Source organism: Chlorocebus sabaeus, chromosome 1 (assembly GCF_047675955.1).
Source record: "Chlorocebus sabaeus isolate Y175 chromosome 1, mChlSab1.0.hap1, whole genome shotgun sequence".
Taxonomy (NCBI): domain Eukaryota; kingdom Metazoa; phylum Chordata; class Mammalia; order Primates; family Cercopithecidae; genus Chlorocebus; species Chlorocebus sabaeus.
The window spans coordinates 67076743-67096059 of NC_132904.1; the positions used below are offsets into that span (position 1 = coordinate 67076743).

A 19317-nucleotide genomic window follows, 5' to 3' on the forward strand; every position below is an offset into this window, starting at 1 on the left:
TGTGAGCCACTGCACCTGGCCCTACTTTTTAAGATTTTTAACCAAACATATAAAACACATCAAAGTGGAGCTGCTTTGAATCAGTAAAAAGATGCTTAGAATCTTTTCCACTCCTTTTTCCATACAGTCTTCAGCAGTACCCCTGTTGGCTTTAAAATAAAATCTCTGAGCTTTATTTATAAAGTTGGAAAGAAATAGTCTAAGAAAATAATCAGAGATCACTGCAAATATTTGGAAAACATTAAATGCTATAAAGTACGTTTATAGACAATTTACCTCTTATACTTATGAGGTAGGTACTTATGCACATTTTATACATGTATATCAAGTGTTATATAAAAATAAACAATGATTTCTGTTCAAACACATCTGCCCCTTCATTTGATTTTAAGTTTTTTAACTTATTTGGGCCTTATTTTAAATCTGTAAAATGAATACAATCTTGATAGGTTTTGATATTTATAGATATTTATGAAGTTCCAAACAGAGATCTAGGTTCATAAACCACAAACAAGTATCTGCAAATATTAGCATTGATTACACAGTAGCTTCCAATAGAACATGTTGGCGAAATGGAGCAGTGAATAAATACTTTGGAGTTATGTATTCTTATTTCTTCATGTACATATTCATGTACTAAATGTGACACTTTCTACCTTAAACACTTATGTTCACACTTCAGGTTATCATTTTATTTCAAGAAACAATTTGAAGATGTACAGTAGTATTGTGTGCACATTAATCTTATCCATCTTGATTGGATTATTTTATCTCATATCTCTGTATTTAATTAGTCATAGAAATTAGTCAAATAAATGCACATTTAATTAGTCAAATAAATGCTAAATGAAAAAAATCCAAATCACCCAATTTCTGTTTGAAATGAAGCATTAAAAATTTGCCTACATAATAAACAGAACCTGATTTTATTTTAGAGTCTCTTTTAAAAAGCATACAAGTTTACTCTCAGAAGTAAAATGTGCAGTCTTGCAACTTATCATCAAGTTTTTGGCCTTCAAGATAAACAGGTCAAAATTGGTAAAACTATCAGAGAAACAGAAATCTCTAAGATAATCATCATAAATTCCCCCTATATTTAATAAACTTTCTAAGTAAATGCATAGATAAAAATTATGAAATTAATAGTTTTATTCAAAAATAGCAAAAATACAAAAGATGAAGGTAGAGTCAATGGAAGGCTAGAGAGAAGAAGACATGCTATCCTCACTCCAGAATTTTTTAAACTTCAATTTGCAGGAGAAAAAAAGTCATCAACCTTCAGTGGAAAACATAGGGGACACTGGAAATTGATTGAGCTCCTTTATATGGGAAGCTTAACTGTGAATTCATATTGTATTTTGTGATTTTTTTAGAGGATATTAGAAAAAGTATGCAGTAAATAACAAGCAACCTTGGGCCAATATATTTTACTTTTGCTAGGTACTATCTACTAAGAGTCATTTTGACAACTTGTGAATAGATCTGCATCTTCTATATGGAAAAAGGTCTTGAACAGTTTGAGCATGACATATTAATCTCCCACCATGGTAGTGAACCTAATGCAAAACCCAGGGAAAGTATATTGTGGAGATAGTAGCAAATCGTGAGATGTCATTAAAAGCATTCTCCTGTTATTTGTTGGACTGTGTTTTCTTAGCAAATTCAATTCTGATCCCTCCTCGGTAGTCATAAGATAAGTTCTCACCTCAAAAAGCACTTAACTCTTTTTCCTTTTTATTATCATCTTTTTCTGAGGGATATTGACTTTGGTCTTTCAGGGAATGAATCTCTAGTGCATTTTTTATCATGGAAGATTATGCTGTATTTTATAACATACTACCTTCATGTAACCCTACCCTCCCCAACTCCATTACTACCATGTACATTGACTACTCAATGTTAAAAGGTATAAAACGATTTTATTTATCCCCATGTATCTGTCATCAACATGAGATGTGGAATTTAAAAGACTCTCAGCAAATATGTAAAGAATGAATGTTAATGGAAGAAACACAAAATATGTAGAATCATTTCTTAGCACTCTCTCCCTTTTTTTCTCTGGCAACAACTAAGGAACATTGATATCCACTACTTTCGCTCATATTTTGAGTGGTAAACTCATCCTTACACAGAGCATGCATTTGGATGTGGATGAACTTCAGAAGCGATAGCTCAACAAGGCTGTTTATTCAGAAGTACTGACATGATAGGTGGTATCTGAAACCAAAGAGTAAATGAAATCATACAGTAAAAATGTACATAATACAAAATTTAAAACTCATAGAACTCTGAGGAGCAGTAAGATTGTTGAGAGGATCTTGCAAAGGAATATTCAGAGAGGTGGAATATATAGAGGTGGAATATACAGAGAGGTGGAATATAGTAGATGCCAAAAGAAGAGAATGTTTCAAGGAAGGCAGTCCTCAGGTAAAATATTTCCCAGACCACTTAGAATTGCTATTCTTTAAGGTAAAAATCAGTTCTCAAGCTAATGCACGAACACGTTGGTATAAATCTCAGTGTGGCAATTTACCCCGTGTGAATCTGGGAAAGCTGCTTAAGTAGATGTTTGCTCTTCTGTGAAATGTTGAAACAATGGTACCTACCTCAGAGTTATGTTAGACTGTCTGATAGTCTCTAACATAATGAAGATAATCAGTAAATACCAGAGAGGAATAACTACTTCGAGAAAATTTCCCTAGCCATTTTCCTTCCAGACTAAGTCCTAGATTGCAAAAGAGTAATCTGTATTTTTTTAATTGACAATAAGCCTTGCTTTTATTTGTCATATTATTAAGTAAATAAGTCCCTACTGATAATAGGGTATTAGAAAAACACCCCAATATTTAACCTTCCTATTTAACCCTCAGACCATAATATATTCACTCTTCATGTATGCACACACACTGAAGCCACTTACTCTTCCTCGCCATAGACACATATTAAGATATAAGCAGTTTAACAAACCTTAGATTTAGGTTTCCAAAAGGATTTATAGCTCCTTAAACTTGCCAGAACCAGATGCTCAATAAGTTCCTGAAGGATAAAAGCAAGAATTCTCCACTTTCACCTCCACTTTATCTAGAGGTACCTACTTCTCTTTTCCTCAGGTGACTAGACCCTTGAGAGTAATCAAACTTACACAGAAAGGGTTAGGCCTGGTGCTGGTACATTAACTTTGTATTCATTGTACCTTAACAGGAACTAGAGGCAAATTGTAAGGCAAACTACGGGGAGACTACTCATCTGAAAGGTAAACTGTTGAAGTTGAAGAAACTTGATACACGGATTTTGTAGAGGTTGGAAAATATACTTAAAATAACATGTTATCTATAATCAAAACACTTTAGGAAGAAATAGTAATATATAAATATCAAATATCTATAAAAGCACTTTACAAACTATAAAATGGTTTACCAGTCATTCCACTTATTTGTATGATCCGTTTTTGACAAAAGATTAACATTGAAATAGATATAGCCTGTCATACTTTGTTAGATTTCTAAATCAGTGTCTCAAAATTACATGCTCCCACGTTATATATTGCATTCATTAGAATCATCTGAGGGGTATCCTGAGTTTTATTCACATATTTCTATTCTATATGTCAATTCCATTGTAGTTTAAATTAAATAATAATTTTTTAATTTCAGGCTATGAAACAATAATGTGAAGACAATTTAAGTAAAAAGTGTATAAAATAAGGATATAGATATATATAACTGTTTAAGTATTTCTTAAAGCATATTTCTAAGTTAAAAAAACTTTGGTTAAAATAATGGAAAGTCTTACAACAATAATAAAATAATTTTAATTAATACAATTTAATAGAATAATAATATAAAAGACATAATATGGCTCAAATACAAAATACATATATCTGTGAGGAAGAAATGAATACAAATTTAAAACAATGAGCAGGGATAAGCCTACTCATTGCTAGTTCCCATGTCTGGAGAAGACAATCAACTCCCAAGAGATAAATGAGATTAAATAGTCTTCATGTTAGGTTGAGTTATCTGAAGCAAATTGACTTGTTAAATGTCATTGGGCTATTCTAGCAGATGTATTTGATACCCAGCTTATTATCTTGGGACTTAACATTTTATTATAGTTTGCTGACTGGAAGAAAATATTTGTAAAAGGCACAAGAATTCTTGAAATTCAATAATAAGAAAACAACACAACTAAAAAGTGTGTCAAACAATAGGAAAGACATGAAATCAACCCAGGTGCCAACAGAAGGTTGGATAAAGAAAATGTGATACATGTACACCATGGAATACTACACAACCATAAAAAAGAACAAAATCATGTCCTCTGGAGCAACATGGATGCATCTGGAAGCCATTATCCTAAGCAAATTAACACAGCAACAAAAAACCAAATACTGTGTTCTCACTTATAAGTGGGAGCTAAATACTAAGTATGTATGGAGATAAAGATGAGAATGATAGACACTGGGGAATATAAGGAGGGAGGGAATAGTGGGACAAGGATTGAAAAACTACCTATTGTGTGCTATGGTCATCTGGGTGACAGATTCATCGGTACTCCAAACCTCGGCATCACACAATATACCTTTGTAACAAACCTGTACATCTACCCTTTGATTGCAAAATAAAAGTTGAAAAGAAAAAAGTGTGTCAAAGATTTTAACAGAAACCTCAGTGGAGAGATAGATAGATGGCAAAATAAACATACGAAAGAATGTTGCAGATCATGTATCAGGGAAATGCAAATAAAAATAATAATAAAATACCACTACACACCTATCAGAATGACCAAACTTGAGAATGTTGACAGCACCAAATTCTGGTGAGGATGTGGAGCAACAAGAACTCTAACTCATCAATCACAGGAATGGAAAATGTCACTGTCATTTTTAGAAGACAATTTTGCAGTTTCTTTATACACGTTCTTACATACAATTCAGAAAATTTGCTCCTTAATATTCACCCAAAGGAGCTGAAAATGTATTTCTAGAGAAAACTCTAGACATAGACTTTTATAGCAGCTTTATTCACACTGGCCAAATTTGGAAGCATCCAAAATATCCTTCAGCAGATGAATGAATAAATAAATTGGGCTACTCTAGGCAACCAGATAGCATTAATTGCCAAAAAGAAATTAGCTATCAACCCATGAATAGACATCCGGGGAATTTAAGTGAATATTACTAATTGAAAGAAGCTAATCTGAAAAGTCTATATATCATATGATTTCGAGTACATGTAATTCTGGAAAAGGAAAAATAATGAAGACATCAAAAACTTCAGTGGTTTTCAGAAGTTTAGAATGAGAGTGGAGTACAATTGCCAAAGCACAGAAGATTTTTAGGACAGTGAAACTACTCTGTATGAAACTATAACAAGTGGATATGCAGCATTATAAATTTTTCCAAACCTACAAGATGTACAACACCAAGAAATAAAAGATAGGTATATAAATATATATGTTCATTCATCAGAGTCACATGACTTTTTGGAAACAAAAATATAATTTGTTAACAACATAAAATACAAAATATAGTGCAATTTTTAATATTAATATTACTACTACAACAATAATAGAAGTTTGTCCAGGTAGAATAAAATATTCACTAATGGAAACACAAAATTTCAGAGAATAAAGAAAATATAAACAAATAGGATCACAAAATTAATAATAGTAATGTCGTATAAATGTTAAGTACATGTAGAGTTTAAAAGGCATGCCAACAATTACACAAAGGGCAAAAGGAGATAAATGTATCTCAAATATCCTACATTTCTAACATTGTCACATGTGTGTGTACTGTCGGTGCCTTGCCCAGATGTCCCTCACTAGAGTGACTCATCAATGCCACAGATGCTGTGAATGTTGGCTGATAATGGCTCAAAACTGTTTCTATCCTATCCCATAAGAATTACCCTGAGCTTACTGGGAGCTGCCTTACTTAGAAAGTTATGTCCCACAGCTTGGGGGAACCAGCAGGAAGTGACTTACTGAATCTGAGATGCAAAATGCTGTCCTCTTGCCTCAAAATTAGACAAATTCTGTGGTCCAACCTATGTTTTAGAGTTCCTCATGAGACCAGATTGACATTCTCAAAGCAAAAACATTTCATTGCTTATCTCTCATCTACTGTCCTATTGCACTTTCCTTACTCCTGTTATTTTGAGAGCATCCTTTTATTAGATCATTTTCACAAAAATCTCCATCACAGATTCTGTTTCCAAATAACCCAACCTAAACCAGTTGGTGCCATAAAAGATTCTAGAAAATAGATTGCCAAGAAGAAATTCTGGAGGTGGATTCATCGCTGTATGCACCACATTAAGAACCACATCACTAGTTACAGATGAAATGTTGATGGTCCTTGACATGCTGTAGCAAGTTATTGTTAAAATTTTCATCTAAAGTGAACTCTAATAGTACCCAGAGGAAAGATAACTCACAAGATTTCTTTATAAATAGAGCATTCTCTGTAAAGTGGATTCTCTTACTGGCTACTTTTGTGTGTGTAAAGAAAAGCATCATGGAGGACTACTGTGGACTCCTATCTCGACCAAGTAGAAACACCAATTCAAAGTTCTGTGTAAGGTGCAGTGTTTTAACCAGGGAAGATTAACCTGGATTCAATTGTCAAGTATGTGGTATTTGATGTGGCAAATATATTCTCTTCCATCTTCTATAATAAATCTGTAATTTGAAAATGCTTATTTTCTTCAGATATTTTGCATAACATTTTCTTGACCGCTGTATAAATGACAATACATTAATCAGGTAGATGAGCATGAAAAGTAAGTATATTGGCATTCTTGTCAAAACACAGTTTTCCTTAGGTGGGAAAGGATAGAGATAAACACCCATACAAAAATGTAGGAATCTTAAACATCAGAGAAGTTTTTAGGGATCCCGTGGTATAGGAAAAATTGGGACAGCGTCTCTGAATTAATGGACAAACTAATGCTGTTTTTTAATGTTTTACCACCAAGAAGAAAGTACCACATGTAGTGACCTCCTGAAACCCTGGAGGCAGAATATGCCTTAGGAGAAAAGTATTCACTGGACAAATCAACTGATGGACCTACTCATCCTCTTTGTATAAAAAGAGGTGGCTCTATGTAAGAATATGCAAAAATTCAACTTATTGTTAACGATGGGTAACTTGGCTAATTGGTCAGGCTGTTGGAAGGAGAAAGATTGGAATACGAGTGACAAAGAGGGAGAGGGACAAAGTGGCATGTGGATGGTTCTAGAAGTTAGAACAAAGTTTGAAGATCTTTATATAACAGATCAATGTTCGTCATAGTCTATACATAATGGAAAGGAACCTAAACTATAAAGAACACTGAGTGGATCTGACAATTTATATTAGCTAGCTTCTGATATAAGCAGCGTCAGTGGTGGCATAATGGGCTCCTATTTGAAGTAGCTATAGTGGCAGGATGAAAACTGCATAAACGCAAAGCATAGTTTCCCCTCAACAAGGCTGATAAAACTTCTCTTTCTACTAAACATAAACCTGGCAATGATAGAAAACAATGTTAACTGCCCAATGTAGCATCACTCCTTGAGTAGAAAATGGCCACTTAATGGAAGATTATTCTACCCTATAAAAGGCAGCAAATGAACTTGATAGAAATTGACACATATGATGGGTGTAGGTTTGTTTTATTTTCTTTAAGGATCATAGACAAGCCTAGTATCTCAAGGCTTACAGAGGGTTTGATCCACCAGCATAGGACATTATGTTATATCACTTTATGAAAAGAGACACATTTCAGAATACTTGCCACAGTAGACATAAAACCATGTTTGTATCATGGGCTCAAAAGCTGGCACAAAAATAGAACAGGTGTAGTTGAGTCTCCACCTTAGAGGTGATATTAGTGAGGATGAGACAGCATACCCCAGATGCATCATGTACAACACACCAACAATCATTATATATAGCTCTGACTGCAATAATTAGAATAAATGTATTTGGGAACAAAAGAGCTGAAATTAAGAGTAGTGCCACTTATCTTCATTTCTGGTGACCTACTTGGGAAATTTTCATTTCCCATTTCTGCAATTTAGGTTCTGTTGAGCTGAAGATCCTCATTTTCAGAGTGGGAGACAAATTGTGAGGATCTTTTAATTAATTTAAAAATAAAATAAATAAAATTTATGTTAAGCTCTCACCTAATAACTTTGATCTTCTCTAAGCTCTAAAACAAGCTGGCAAGGAAAGAAGTCATTAGCCTGATGGGGTAATTAATTAATTCTTGATCATCAAGAAAAGATATGGCTTCTAATAAACAATGAAGGAATGGAAGAATATGTTCAGTACCCAGATAGTTGACTGGTTGTCTCTTGGTACTATCCTGGCAAATTTTGGTGATAAATTAGCAAGTGCAATAGCCATAGCCTGAAAAGGTCATTCTGTAGAGACATTTTTACCCTTTGAGAAAAGGATCTGGTCACTCTACCATGAAAGAAACCTATGCAATAATGGTTGTAGTCTTTACTAAAGAAGAATTTAGAATGGATTATAGAGATGGCAGATGATAAGATCAGTTGAGGTTTCAAGAACAGCTTCAGATCACTGTATGTTGTAGTTCATTCACAAACTTTTCATGATTGTCTCTTCTTGGGCAAATAAACAACACAAACACAGGAAGAGCTATTCCCAAATGAAACAGTTGAATTTGAGTGATACAAGACTAGACTGCAATAAATTATGCAGTGAATTTCTCTATCAGCCTTAATTCAGAACTGAGACATCAGCTCCCAGATTCCTGGATTTGGGGCTGCTATGGGAATACAGATAAGTCCTTTCCTGGAATTATTCTGATCAAAATGAACTTGCCTCACCCAGTTTATAACCCTTGTTGGTGGGCAGGCCACATTCAGTTACTGGTTAATGCAAGGATACAAAGACTTTGCTTCAATTTAGGATAATCCTGAAGGGCTATTCCAGTTCCAGATTTTTCTGTAACACTGACAGAGGCCTCAATTGCTACTGCCTTGACTGTCAAATTATCTTTCTAACTAATAAAGCTTCCTTCACATTCTTACAGTTGTTTTTCCTGAAGGAACACACACACACACACACACACACACAGAAAGAGAGAGAGAGAGAGAGAGAGAGAGAGAGATTTCTTAAATTTCTAATAAATTCTACTTTAAATAGCAGATCCAGTGACTTCTGGTATAGATAGGTTTAGATTTCTTCATATGGAGGAGGTAAGTAAATATCCCCTGTATATTAAAAAACATACCCATGGACATTTTTGAGGAAGATAAATAATACTAACGATGAAAAATATTCTTTTAACATTATTTTTGTTACTATAATCCAGAGATTCAACATCCCTTATCAGAATGTGGAAAGATATGAAATACATTAATTCCCATAGAAACAATGAGAAAGACCTGAACAGAACAATTTTCTGCAGGACAATAAAAGAAGAGTAGGTACAAGAAAGATTTAAAGTGAAACTCTGAGAGGAATGAGCCCTTTATGTTTGAGAAGAGAGCCACAGCAAACAACCCCAAACAAGATAAACACAAAGAAATTAACACATAGACACATTATAGTCGAGTCCTGAAAACCAAAGAAAAACAGAGAAATATTAAAATAAGAGGGGAAAAAGATATACATGTCGAGAAATAATGGTTAGAATGACAGCCAATGTCTCATGAAAAACAATGTCATACTTAAAACAATAGAATTATCTTTTGAAAGTACCGAGAAAAATATTTGTCAACCTGGAATTCAAAATTTCTCAAAATTATTTTTCAAAAGGACAGTAAAATATATATGTTTACAGAGAGACAAAGCCTAAGAAAATTCATAGCCATAAGACTTTCACACAATAAATGCTAAAGGAAAGTTTTAGGCAAAATAAAATAATACAAAGAGGAAACTGGAATGAACAGAAAAGAATAAAAAATGACAAAGGGGTGAATACGTGAGAAAATAGAAACTTTTCTAATATTTACTTACTTGTTGGAAAATTATTTACCATTTAAGAATTACAATGTATAGAGAGGTTTGCAACATAGGTAGAAATATGTACTTAACAACAATTACATACAGGATAAATATGAGTTAAATGGAAACACATTATTAAAGGCTTCTTGCATTACATATCATACAATATAATATTTGTTTATGGTAGACTATCTTAGTAAGTTCAGGATTCATAATCTAAGGATCAACTCTGTTTTGAAAAAAAAAAAAATACAACCAAGTATAGCTAAAAAGCCAGTTGAGGAAATAAAATAAAATATTGAAACATACTTGATTTTATTTGATTCTTAGTTTCAAAATAAGTGAGAAAGCTATAACAAAGAAAAGAAAAAGATGGAGAAAATAAGTAAGACAAAGATAGTCATAAAAATAAATGTTTTGATATAATAGTATGACCCCAATTACAAAATAGCACTTGTCACAATGGATTAAAAATATAGGCCAGGCGTGGTGGCTCACACCTGTAATCCCAACACTTTGGGAGGCCGAAGTGGGCAGATCATGAGGTCGGGAGATCGAGACCATCCTGGCCAAGATGTTAAAACCCTGTCTCTACTGAAAATACAAAAATTAGCTGGGCATGGTGGCATGTGTCTGTAATCCCAGTTACTCAGGAGGCTGAGGCAGGAGAATTGCTTGAACCGGAGAGCTGGAGGTTGCAATGAGCCGAGATCGTGCCACTGCACTCCAACCTGGTGACAGAGTGAGACTCCGTCTAAACAAACAAACAAACAAACAAACAAACAAAATATATATATACACACACACACACACACATATATTTACATACATGCTGATTATAAAATACACTTCAAATATAAGGATAGGATAAGAGTAAAGGGATATAAAAAGATATATTATGCATATGAATATATATGGTCAGTGTGGCCATACTATTATTAGCAAACATGGACTTTAAAGTAAGACATATTACCAAGGGAAAAAGAGACATTTTGCAATGATGAAAGGCCAATTCATCAAGAAGAAACAGCTATCTTAATGTATTTACATGTAGTAGGAAAGTTTAAGAAGACACAACAAAACAAATAGCAGGACTAAAATAAAAAAATTAAAAAGTATATTCAGATTTTGAGTTTTTAGCACTCCTCTTTTTTAATGTTACTTGTTTGCATAAGTGGATAAAAATCCATTTAGTTATACACTTTGTGTTTATCCATCTTACCATGTGTAAATTATATTTTATTCATAAAAAAGGAAAAACACCTCGTTGATTCAAGAAAAAAGAAGCAGCAGCAAAGAAACATGAACCTAGAATATCGATTAATCTAGGGTTAAGTGATTTCTTGGTAGCCTCAACTGCTTTTCCTAATCTCTAAGTAGACTCTCTTTAATGTGTTTAGTTCAAAACTTTTAGTCCATCCCAGTCTGACCATAGCAATGCCTTGTTGGGAACCAGTGAGTAAAAGCTGTGATCTGATCCTGACCCAGGGTCTCTTCTGGGAATTTCCAGGAAATGTTTCAGGGAAATAATTTGTTTACAGAAGGTGGCAGAGCTGGAGGGATTGGTGTCCCATGAGAGCAAAACTCAGAAGACAGATCAAGGAATCAGTGGTGTGATAAAAGTCTTGGCAAGCAGACATGGGCCACTGAGGCAGAGAAAGCGCTAGAATAAACTTATTTCTGTTTCTCTATGTGATTAAACGGTAAGTAAAATAGGGCCATAACATAATATTGTCTTGTAATATGGCTTTATGTCCTCAAGTGTGTCTGAAATATCAGTGTTCTAAGAACTGAGACTTGGAAGGAACATAAAAGAGGGTGGCTGTAATAGAAACTCCAAAATTTTGACATAGGAGGAACTTAGTGGTAAAAATCAAACAAATAATATGGTTTCAATGGGAAGTGCCGGAAGCTTATCTTGGAGTTATCTTTGCCAGACAAGAGGAGACTTTCACTAAAATTTGGAGAAGTTGTGGAAATTTTAAAAGGCACCTAATCTCCTTTTACTTTTTCCCCAAGATGGGGTCTCACTGTGTCGCTCAGCCTGGAGTACAGTGGTGCGATCATAGCTTCCTCCAGATTAAAACTACTAGGCTCAAGTGACCCTCCTGAGTAGCTAGGACTATAGTCAGTCATGTGCCACCATGCCTGGATAACTATTTTTATTTTTTTGTAGAGATAAGGTCTCCCTATATTGCCCAGGCTGATCTCAAATGCCTGACCTCAAGTGATCTTCCCACCTTGTGCTACCGAGGGGCTGGAATTACAGGCATGAGCCACTGTGTCCAGACACTAAATCTTACTACTATCCTTTGACGTTGGCACTGTTCACGTCACTTCACCTATCTATTGTTCATCTCTGAAATCATGAAATTGTTTATTCACAGTTACAGAAAATGCTGGGTAGACTCAGAACTCTTTGTGGGATAGGGATTGGGAAATAGGACAACTCTGACAGCAGAACAAATGATCCGCCCCAGCAAAGAACAGAAAAGCAGACTTCGCAAGGTTGGAAGTCAGTCCATAGGTAACAGGATTCTAGCCACTACACTGGAATCAGAGGTGGGGGCTTCAGTTTTGTAAGAAAGAGCAGGTGAGATGACGTTATGGTTTCAAGTAATTCTAAGAACTTTGGAACAGGGACCAGAGAACAACCTGGTTGATATATATAAAGAATTGTAATTGTATATAAAGAATTGTAATGATGTGTATAAAGAATTTAAGACATCATCTAAGAAAAGCATCCTTAGATGATGCTGAATTTTAATACTTGTTAGTAGTAAAATCTGAATCTTCCTTTACAAAATCAATTTAATTAAAAATATTTGAGTAAACTTTCTACATAAGGTACTGTACTTGGGGAAAATGCATTAGTCCCTTTTTAATTATATATATGGCTAATGGGAGGTTTATTATGTTTTCGACTGATTAGGGGTTTGCCAACTCTACCTCTTATTCTCAAAGTAATTTTGCTATTTTACTACTTCCTGTTCATAAATAATGCTACAGAGCTCTATACATAAATATATATTTTCAAGTATAAACAAGTGCAATGAACTGATTTGGAAAGCAGAAATATTTGAATATAAAAATAATCTAGCAAAAACTCTAGTCTAGCACATAGTAATAGTTTCCAATGTTTTCTCCTCACTCCTCTTTTAAAATTAGCTACCCTCTCTTCTTTCTCCCCTCAGCTTTTACAAGGCTCCAGCTGTCTCTCACCTTCTTTACCTCCTGATCTGGCTTAGCAGGTACTGCCCTTTCTGTTTCAGAGTTGGCTCTATAAGCTGAGTTTTGCTACCAACAATCATTATGGGCATTTTTTCCTCTTATTTGATGTATTTTTTTCAGAAATGTGATAGAAATGACCTTTATTGATTAAAATCGCTCTAGAGGAGACTCTACAGGGTGATGAAACTGACATGTAATAAGGGCCAAGGCTTCGGCCTTCCTTAACATTTATATTGCACACTGTATCCTAATTTGTACATATTCTCAATTAGAATGCAATTTCTTTGCATTCTAAACATTTTAACTTATATTAATTAACATGAGATAGGAAGCAAGACATAGTTTAAAAAGCTTAGAATCAAAGAACATCTATTCAAATTGCATGTGTTCATAATAATATCTGTTCTTTGAGAATTTAATCTCTCTATGCTTCAGTTTTCAGATTTATAAATCAGGAATAATACTAACATGTGAGGATTGAATGAAATAGCAGACATAAAACATCTAGCATAATGTAATAAAAATTAATGCCTATCTCTCTTATTTTTCTATTTTCTCTTTTAACCCACTTACTTTTATGTCTGCTTTCCCTACACGTTAGCATTTGGAGGTAAAACAAAGCATTTAATTAATTAATTTTATAACGACATATGCAAAGGCTAATGAGCAATCTTATTGATTGTATTTCTGTATTTTATTTATTCTGTATATTGCACTAACATTGAGATATTTTTAATATTTTATAAAGAGTATTACTTTATTTTAATTTGTTTTAATTTTATAGAGACAAGGTCTCCCTATATTTCCCAGGGTAGTCTCAAATCCCTGGACTCAAGGGATCATCCTGCCTCAGCTTCCCAAAACACTGGGATTACAAGTATGAGCCACTGTGCCAAGTCAATAACATTATTTAAACTAATGCTTACCACAAGATCTTTTAATAAGATACATTTTATAAATACGGAATTGATTTCATTATATCAAAAATATATTAATGTTGTCTTAATAGAGATTATTTAGTCATTCTCTTTTATCTAAAAGTATTTAATGAAGGTCTACCATGTGGCAGAGGCACACAAAACAATATAGTGATAGAATTGGATTTTCCTTCTTATTATAAACACTTAAATAGATAAGACTGTTTAAAAGAAATGAACCGGAACAAAAGGAAGGAGTATGACTGAGGCAGTGAGGGCGTTCAAAGCAGACCTTTCTGAGGACATGACTTTTGAACAATGACCCAAACATTTGTGGAAAGGGCATTTGAGTTGAGAAGAAAGCAGTATAGTGGTCCTGAGAGGAAAAGATGTTGGAATGTTTGAGGAGCTGCTAAAAGGAGTGTGTTTGTAGTATACTAAAGAGGTTTCTAGTGGTCTTCTCCTATTGAGCCTTATCAGTTATGGTAAGAAGTATAGATTTTAACGTAAACATAAAGGGAAATATTGGAAGAATGAAGGATTATATAATTAAACATTGTTTTATCATTTATTAATTTACTTATTTTTATTTTGATAATTAAACCTCTAAACAGAAGTTTATTTGATCCATAGTATGTTTTATATAAAACATAAAATAATATGTAGTATGTATATTATACTACCTAGACCATTCTTGGGTACCGATGGGGGAAAAAGAAGGGCATTAAACATGACTTTGACAATGGCATATAGAATGGAGTTGAGAGAAAAGCCCAGGGTATCAAGAAGAAAGAGAAAGGAAACAAGCAGAACATCGAAATCTTCCAAAGCTAGATGGTTAAATCCAGGCTGGGAAATGATTGATTTTAGCAGAAGAAAACATAAAATGCTATGTGAGTGAAAGGAATTAATCCTAATGTATTAATATAGATGTTAAATTAATATTAATAATGAATCAACATGAGATTCACATTGGAACTGATCTGAACAGTTGAGTAACTAGAAGGCAAATACATCAATGCACTCTGCTCTCTGGGCTATGGGGAAATGACAAAGATCATGCCAAAGCAAGACTCTTATATCCTCAAATCAGAGAACATCCTCATATAGAAATTATAGATAGCACTTTCTTTGAAAGAGGGAAAGAAGCTTCAGTCACTCACACAGAACAAAAATAATTCTCAAGATCAGTTTAGTCAAATGGAAATCAATTCAGTTTAATAAGATTTAATTAATAATGATTGGATGTGTGCTATTTGCCAGGAACTGTGCTTGGTGCAGAAAATATCAAGATCGGTTTGATACAAACTGGGCTTTTAATGATTCTATTGGCCACTGTGGATGACGGACACATAAATAGCAAGTCACAAGACAATTGAGGTACTGTAACAGAGTTGCAATGCAAATTATAGTAGGGATACATGAACTCTGCTTGGAGTGATTAGAAAGGAAGACTTTAAGGGGCAAGACACTTCTGAGCTGACCTAATTGGAGTTGCTAAAGAATTAATGATACACTGTCCAAAAGAATATCTGCACACTTTTTCCCTGTGGACTTTAGCGGGGAGAGAGTGGCTAATATCCAGATCATGACAAAACAACTGATTTATCCTTTTTGGAAGGTAGCCCAGGCCTTCTAGAAGAGGATTTGTCTTTAATGACTCACAAGGGTCTCATTCTGGAGGATAAACTAGTTGAAAAGTTTGTGGTTTTGTTCCTAATTGTCAAGAGTTCTTTTACAGTGCCCTAGCCTCTCAATAAAACTTTTTTTTTTAGGCCAAGGAGTAGAGTTGGATATGCTTTGTATATCTTGGAGCGTCATTGTCTCTGATGTGCTTAATGTCATAAAGCACATGAAAACTCTCAAATATACATAGTTGATTCAGTTGCCTATGAAAAAGCCCTAGATTTATGGAACAACTATTTATCTTTTAATTCCAGGGGGAAAAATGGGCCCAGGCAGTACCAACCCACTTCATCTGTGGCATACTGTGTCTCCAATATTGCTATAGTTTAGTTGACTGAGCCACTCTGTAGCTGTGAAAGTGTGTGTTGAACTTTAGAGAAAGTCCAAGAATCTCTTCTCTCCTCCCATCCTCAAAGATGGAGAGCACCATTATGAATTGGTCATACATTAGGACATTGTATCCACTATCATACGAAAAGGTGGGGTTTTCACTATGCTATAAGAGAGGGTTAATAGTCAATCATACATGGCATTTGTTATGTCCTTACTTTGGACTGCTTCCTTTGAAGAACTTGTGAGTAAAAACAGCTTTAGAAGCTCAGAGCCTGGTGATATGGTGTGGATATTTGTCCCACCCAAATCTCATGTTGAAATAGAATTTCCAACATTGGAGATGGGGGTTGGTGGGAGGTATTTACGTCATGGGGACAGATCTCTTATGGCTTGGTACTGTCCTCTTGAGAGTGAGTGGGATCTCACAAAATCTGATGATTTAAAAGTATGTGGTACCTCCCCTCCCTCTCTCACTTTTGTTTTTGCCATGTGACATGCCTGTTCCTGCTTCACCTTCTGTCATGAATAAAAGCTCCCTGAGGCCTCCCCAGAGCCCAACCAGATGCCAGTGCCATGCTCTAAGAGCCTGCAGAACCACAATCCAATTAAACCTCTTTTCTTTGTAAGGTACCCAGCTTCAGGTATTTCTTATAGCAATGCAAGAACACCTTGCCTATCACACCTTGCCTGAATGAATGTTTGCAGCAAATGACTAGAAATTGGAGAAACCATTGATTTTCTTCATTCTTCAAAACTAGTATCTACTTCCTGGAGTTTCCCAGTCTTTTTCCTTTTACTATTATTCTAGTTTCATTCTAGATCAGGGAAGGGGGTCCTACAGTCCATTCTGACTCTATACAATTTGTCATTGAAATGGGGTAATGCAAAGCCTAATAACACAAGAGGAATTTGTTTGAAAGTTGCTGCTGTTTATGTGGGTGTGTTTTCTGAGGATTTAACAAAGATGTATGCAAGTACCCATGCTCCTGGTTCCCCTTGTCAGTTAATATCTGACTTTATTATAGTCTATTTAGAAGTAATATCTCTCTTTTATTTCTTGAAATAAGCTTTCACAATTCCCTTTTCTTTATTTCATAGACAAACATGCTGAAAGGAAGGAAATGAACACAGGAGATCCATATTGAGTATCATTTCAGACCTGAGAATAAAGACTTTTCAATGGACTCATCATGCACCTTCCCAATTCTTCTGAAATTGAGATCACCACCTTCTTTCTGGTTGGAATGCCAGGGTTGGAGCATGCTCATGTATGGATCTCTGTCCCCATCTGCCTCATGTATTTGGTAGCCATCCTAGGCAATTGCACAATCCTGTTTGTTATCAGGACTGAGCCCTCACTCCATGCACCCATGTACTATTTCCTTTCCATGTTGGCTCTCTCTGACCTGGGCCTGTCCTTCTCCTCCCTACCCACTATGCTAAGGATCTTTGTATTCAATGCCACGGGAATCTCCCCAAATGCTTGCTTTGCTCAAGAATTCTTTATTCATGGATTCACAGATATGGAGTCCTCAGTGCTTCTGGTCATGTCTTTTGACCGCTTTTTGGCCATACGCAACCCTCTGAGGTACAGCTCTATCCTCACCAGTGCCAGAGTTGCCAAAATGGGGCTGGTGTTTCTCATTAAAAGCATGCTCTTAGTACTCCCATTTCCTTTCACTCTTAAAAGGTTGACGTACTGTAGGAAAAGCCTACTCTCTCATTCCTATTGTCTCCATCAGGATGTCAGGAAGCTGGCCTGCTCCGACAACACAGTCAACTTCTTCTATGGTTTCTTTCTTGCCCTCTGTATGATGTCAGAAAGTGTGTTAATTGCTGTGTCTTATGTGTTCATCCTGAAGATGGTCATGGGAATTGGATCCCATAGGCAGCAGCTCAAGGCCCTCAACACCTGTGTCTCCCATATCTGTGCTGTGCTTATCTTCTATGTACCCATCATTGCTTTGGCATCCATGCACCGCTTTGGCAAGCACGAATCCCCAGTGGCCATGATCCTCATTGCTGATGCTTTCTTGCTAGTGCCACCTCTTATGAACCCCATTGTATACTGTGTGAAGACACAGCAAATTCGTCAAAAGGTTTTGGAAAAACTGGGTCTACAACAACAGTGTCAGTAAACATGGTACAAGATCAGCCAGGGTCAGGAGAGAAAATACCTTTCTAAGCAAAGTATTATCAATGATTTATCATTATATTTCTTAATTATTCATATACAGATGGCCTTTCTTACCCATAGGTTTCACTTGTGGAGATAAAAAATATTCAGAAAAATAGTATGATTGATTGCATCTGTGCTGAACATGTAGACAATTTTTTTGTTATTATTCTGTAAACAATACAGTATAACAACTATTTACATAGTAGTTTTGTTGTATTTGGCATTATAAATATTCTAGAGATACTTTAAGGTATATGGGAGGATGTGTGTAGGTAAGATGCATATACTACACCATTTTATATGAGACTGAACGTCTTCAGATTTTGGCATCCTTGGGGTCCTGGAACCAATTTCCTATGGATAACAAGGGATGACTATAGTCAGTACAGCATATAACCTCTTTAAGAGCTCTGTGAGTAGGACTGACATGGATGTTGATAAGTATGTATTTGACAGTTTTAGAAAGTTATTGAAATCATGACTCAACACACTGATACAGCATTTTAGTTACACAGTTTATAGGACAAGGATAAGTATAAGTGAAAGCAGGGATTGCACTCCCTTGCAGACAAGGAATACCAAGGCACTGAAGATTAAAGGATATCACCCCAATCCAGTTGCTGGTTTTCTTTCAGGTGACTTTCAGACACATGGTATTTGTTGAGGAGCATTCAGTCAAATTTTGTGTGAATCGTTGATTTCCCATTTAAGTGAAAGAAGTCTATTGTCAGGTATGAGTTGGTTAGCAATCCTCTCCCTTTGTGCCTTCCTTAACAGTGAAATAGGTAGAACCAGTAATTATTTTACCTTATCATTTTCACAGCCTTGAATTACAGCAATAAACTATCTCATAACATGCCTTAATAAAAAACAATCTTTTTCTATATTATGGCAAGATTCCATAAGCCACAGTTAACTAAAAGAAGGATGATTGTGCTCTTGGTAAGAAATAGGAAAAAATATTTTAAAATACAGTGTTTTTATACTGATATTCTTGATGAGCT

The 19317-nt window shown here is 35.0% G+C and overlaps 1 protein-coding gene across 1 annotated transcript; it reads left to right on the forward strand.

The window, feature by feature from the left end:
• Nucleotides 1–17324: 17324 nt before the first annotated feature.
• Nucleotides 17325–18272, forward strand: LOC103247929 (olfactory receptor 51A7-like). Its single transcript, XM_008019921.3, has one exon. The coding sequence runs from the start codon at nucleotides 17325–17327 to the stop codon at nucleotides 18270–18272; it is 948 nt and encodes a 315-aa protein (XP_008018112.3).
• The last annotated feature ends 1045 nt before the right edge of the window (nucleotides 18273–19317 follow it).

What these genes read in the sequence shown, in the direction of transcription:
- LOC103247929 (XM_008019921.3), top strand. Translation starts at nt 17,325, where the DNA reads ATGCACCTTCCCAATTCTTCTGAAATTGAGATCACCACCTTCTTTCTG.